Source organism: Manihot esculenta, chromosome 3 (genome assembly GCF_001659605.2).
Source record: "Manihot esculenta cultivar AM560-2 chromosome 3, M.esculenta_v8, whole genome shotgun sequence".
Classification (NCBI taxonomy): Eukaryota; Viridiplantae; Streptophyta; class Magnoliopsida; order Malpighiales; family Euphorbiaceae; genus Manihot; species Manihot esculenta.
This window is the reverse complement of record NC_035163.2, coordinates 29,586,716-29,590,649: the sequence shown is the minus strand read 5'-3', so window position 1 is coordinate 29,590,649 and position 3,934 is coordinate 29,586,716. Positions and strand designations below refer to the sequence as shown.

At 33.4% G+C, this 3,934-nt stretch overlaps 1 protein-coding gene across 1 annotated transcript; it reads right to left on the bottom strand.

The window, feature by feature from the left end:
- Positions 1-562: 562 nt before the first annotated feature.
- On the bottom strand, positions 563-3,182 carry LOC110611869 (3-ketoacyl-CoA synthase 11). Its single transcript, XM_021752402.2, has 2 exons — positions 2,029-3,182; positions 563-1,525 (listed from the first exon to the last, which is right to left on the bottom strand). The coding sequence occupies exons 1-2, from the start codon at positions 2,809-2,811 to the stop codon at positions 719-721; spliced, it is 1,590 nt and encodes a 529-aa protein (XP_021608094.1). The 5' UTR covers positions 2,812-3,182; the 3' UTR covers positions 563-718.
- Between the last annotated feature and the right edge of the window lie 752 nt (positions 3,183-3,934).

The window sequence follows — 3,934 nt, the reverse complement described above, 5'->3', positions numbered from 1 at the left end:
TTATGTGGAGTGAGATTAGAAGAAGCTTATTGTCTTCTTAGTCCTTTTTTTTTTTTATATATTCATATGAATATATATTTTTCTTAGTCTTTTTTTTTTATTTATTTATCAAAAAATTAAAGACCACTCTAATAAAGGAGCTTATTGTCTATAGATTGACATTCTATTCGGGATGTATTCCACGGACTGATCTCTCAACATCTCAGATTAAAAGTTATATTTATGAATTATATAAGGTTAGTATACATCATCATGCATGGTTTTAATTTGTAATTCAATTCTCAACTGTGTTTTCTATTTATTCATAGAAAAATACTATATTTCTTTAATATTGTTATATTAAATCAAGGAAATATTATAAGGTATTTTTTTTTCATTTTTTTATAAATTTAAATTTATAAAACTTTATTCTAATTAATAATTATCACGTATTTTAATTATTTTATAATCGTAATCCAATTGATTTACACTCATCATTCATATATGATAATAATTTTTTTTTTATATGTTGCAAAACGTACGAGATAACTATATATATATACATGTTTATATTCTTCTAAAGTATTTTTATTTGACAATTTTTTATTAATTTTTTGAAACTTACACCAATGCTTCCATCAATTAACAATATCAGAAAAATAACACATGATTTCTCATGCATATATATCAACACAGAGATAACTAAAATAAGAAACACAATCTCCAATGGAAGGATGGATCAATGGGACGAGGTTGAAGAAGAATTAATGGACACCACCTTAGGCACATGAACAGGAAATTCGTCAATCTCATCCATCCAAGGATTCTTCTCCTTGGCTGGATTGATTGTCTTCAATGCGCGCCACACAGCACTGTTACACTTGAATCCTGAGCCAAAAGCAATCTGCCATGTTCTATCACCTTTCCTGATTCTCCCCTTGGCTTCAGAGTAAGCCAATTCATACCACAATGAACTGCTTGAAGTGTTACCAAATCTGTAAAGAGTCATCCTTGAAGGCTCCATGTGCCAATCTGAAAGATCAAGATTTTTCTCTAGCTCATCTAAAACAGCTCTTCCTCCTGCATGGATGCAGAAGTGCTCAAATGCTAATTTGAAATCTGGAATGTACGGTTTTATCTTCATTTTGAAGACCTTTCTTGCTACTAAAGTTGCAAAAAACAAGAGCTGCTCAGACATGGGAAGAACCAATGGCCCTAGAGTTGTGATATTGGTCTTAAGGGCTTCTCCAGCAACAGCCATAAGGTCTTTAGAAAGTGAAACACCAATTCTCTTGCGTTCACTTTCATCCTCTCTTTGGAACACACAATTGTAACATTTATCATCTGCACCTTTGTGGGTACGTACTGTGTGGATGAGTTGATACTTAGAACGACGACCATCCGATGATCGGTTGGAGAGAAGGATGGCGGCACCGCCCATTCGGAAGAGACAGTTTGAGACAAGCATTGATCGGTCATTACCAAAATACCAATTGAGAGTGATGTTTTCCATACTCACCACAAGAGCATAGGAGTTGGGGTGAACCTGTTATTATCAATGATCGGAGAAATCATCAACCATTTATTATAAAAAAAAAATCATTAATAAATAATTTCATCTTAATTTTAGGTAAAATAATTTTATTTTTATAGAACAAAAGACTTGAATAAAGCTGCTTTCATTACTGAGGACAGTTGTAGCATTAATGGTTCTAATTCAGACTTTTCCCTTTTAAATTTAGTTGCAACTCCCATCCCTACATCACTTAATTGAATAGGCTTCCATGTTACAAAATCATTGGGCTTTTTTTTTTTTTTAAGAAGCCAAAGCATTGGTTGATTTATCCAAAACAATCTTTTCTTTTCCTTAGATAAATGAAAAATTCTTTCTATTTTATATAGTAGACTCAAGATATAAATAAATGAATTATGTTTAATTTTTATATAAATCACACCATTTAATTATATTTCGGATTTAGATAAACTTTTTCATGTAATATAATAATAATAATAATAATAATAATAATAATCTGTGACTGAATTAGTAACCTGTAAGAGCTGTTTGGCAAGATCAATAGAAATAAGTCCAGCACTGCACCCCATACCACCAAGATTATAGCTCATTATGTTGCCTCTTAGCTTGTAGTGATTTACTATCATAGCAGATAGAGACGGCGTCGGATTGAACAAGCTACAGTTCACAACAAGGATCCCTATATCCTTGGCTTTAACCCCAGTTTTGTCCAAGAGCTCATCGATTGCGCTGAACATCACAGTCTCAGCTTCCTTCCTCGCTTCTGCCATACACGGATTCGGTGGAACCCGCATCACCGCCTCAGGCAAGTAAGTCTTTTGCCCTAACCCAGACCTCTCGAGAATCTTCTTTTGAAAGGCCAAGTTCTCTTCGGTGAAGCTCCCAGCCAGCCCTGATCTCTCCATAAAAATTTCTCTGGTGCACATCCGAGCTTCTTCTGGCTTGTAACAAGCAAAATTTACCAGGTATACTTTTCTTGGGCGGCTCATGAAGTAAAGAGTAGCCAAGAAAACTATAAGACCAGAACACAGAGTTACAGATACAAAATTGAACTTCAAGTGGTTCCATATCTGAATTAAATCTTGGATTGTGAGCGTGGAAAGATGAGCTGAGGCAATGCCCAGGAGTGGAATAAGTAATAAATACAGGGCACTGGAGATTAAATAATGGTAACCTAATTTCACATATTTGAGTCTAACTGAAAGGAGAAAATTTGGCAAGTTGTTTCTCTTTATTTCAGGCTGAGCTTCCACGGAAACTGATTCAGGTTCCGGGTTTTGTCTGCTGTCCTCTGCCATTATAGCACCGAATGGGAAGAGCTGAAATCTTTGATTATGATGTTTTGGAGAAAAAAAAAAAAGGAAGAAAACCCAGAGAGAAGAGAAAAGAATGAGAGAGCTGAGCTTTGATATGAGGAAGGAGGAGGGGAAGGGTGATGGGGGATTTAAAGGATGCGAACCGAGAGAGAGAGAGGAAGAGGGGAGGATGCAACTACCCCAACAAACCTTTAATTGTTAATTAACCTTTACAATTAATCTCCATGGCATTGAATTTGCCAACCGGAAAAAGAGCGGGATTTTGCTCCCTGTATGTTTCTCTTTACATGTTTGCCCAACTTGTAGCTCGGTATTTCCACTTTGCCACTCCTATCCTATCCTCTCGCAGAGAAATTCATAATGTTTACGGCTTTGTTTCGCAAATATATATACATTATTTTTTACAAAATTATATATAATTTTAATTTTAATTAGTTTATTTTAAAATGAAATTTTTAAATATAAAAATAATTAATTTCTTTTATTTTAAGAAAAAAAATTAAATTAAATTGACTTATTGTGAAATATATGAAATTTACAAAAAAAAGTATATTTTATAAGTTTATATAGGTGGCTATACTTTGATGTTTTATTTTATGATAATATAAATATATAGTTTTATGTTTCCTCGGGATTTCAGTAGTAGCCCATGTTGGTAAACTACATATCCTACCATCAGGATATCAGAATTGAATAAGGAATTGATAGGATTAAATGTGATTGCATTTGATTTAAATAGTGATTTTGTTGTTTTTTCAATCAAAAGTAAAAGGCTTATTTCAGTTTCTTAATTTATTGCCAATATTTACATCATATGTTTTAGTTTTGATTGAAAGATTAAAAATTAATGCTATTAATTAAAATCATTAATTTCACCTAAATTCTATTAATTTCATATATAGATGTGTTAAAAATGGTTTGGCTAGAGGCTGGTGACTGGAGAGGAATTACAGGCAGGCCGTGCTGTCGGAGGTGGGGTCATCAGATATCATAATCTGTAATTCCATGGTTGCTGAGGTTCAAGCTCTCATCCATGGTGCCCAAACTGCCTGGGACTTTTTTTTTTAATCAATGCATATTAAATTACATTTTAACAAGGGCATTT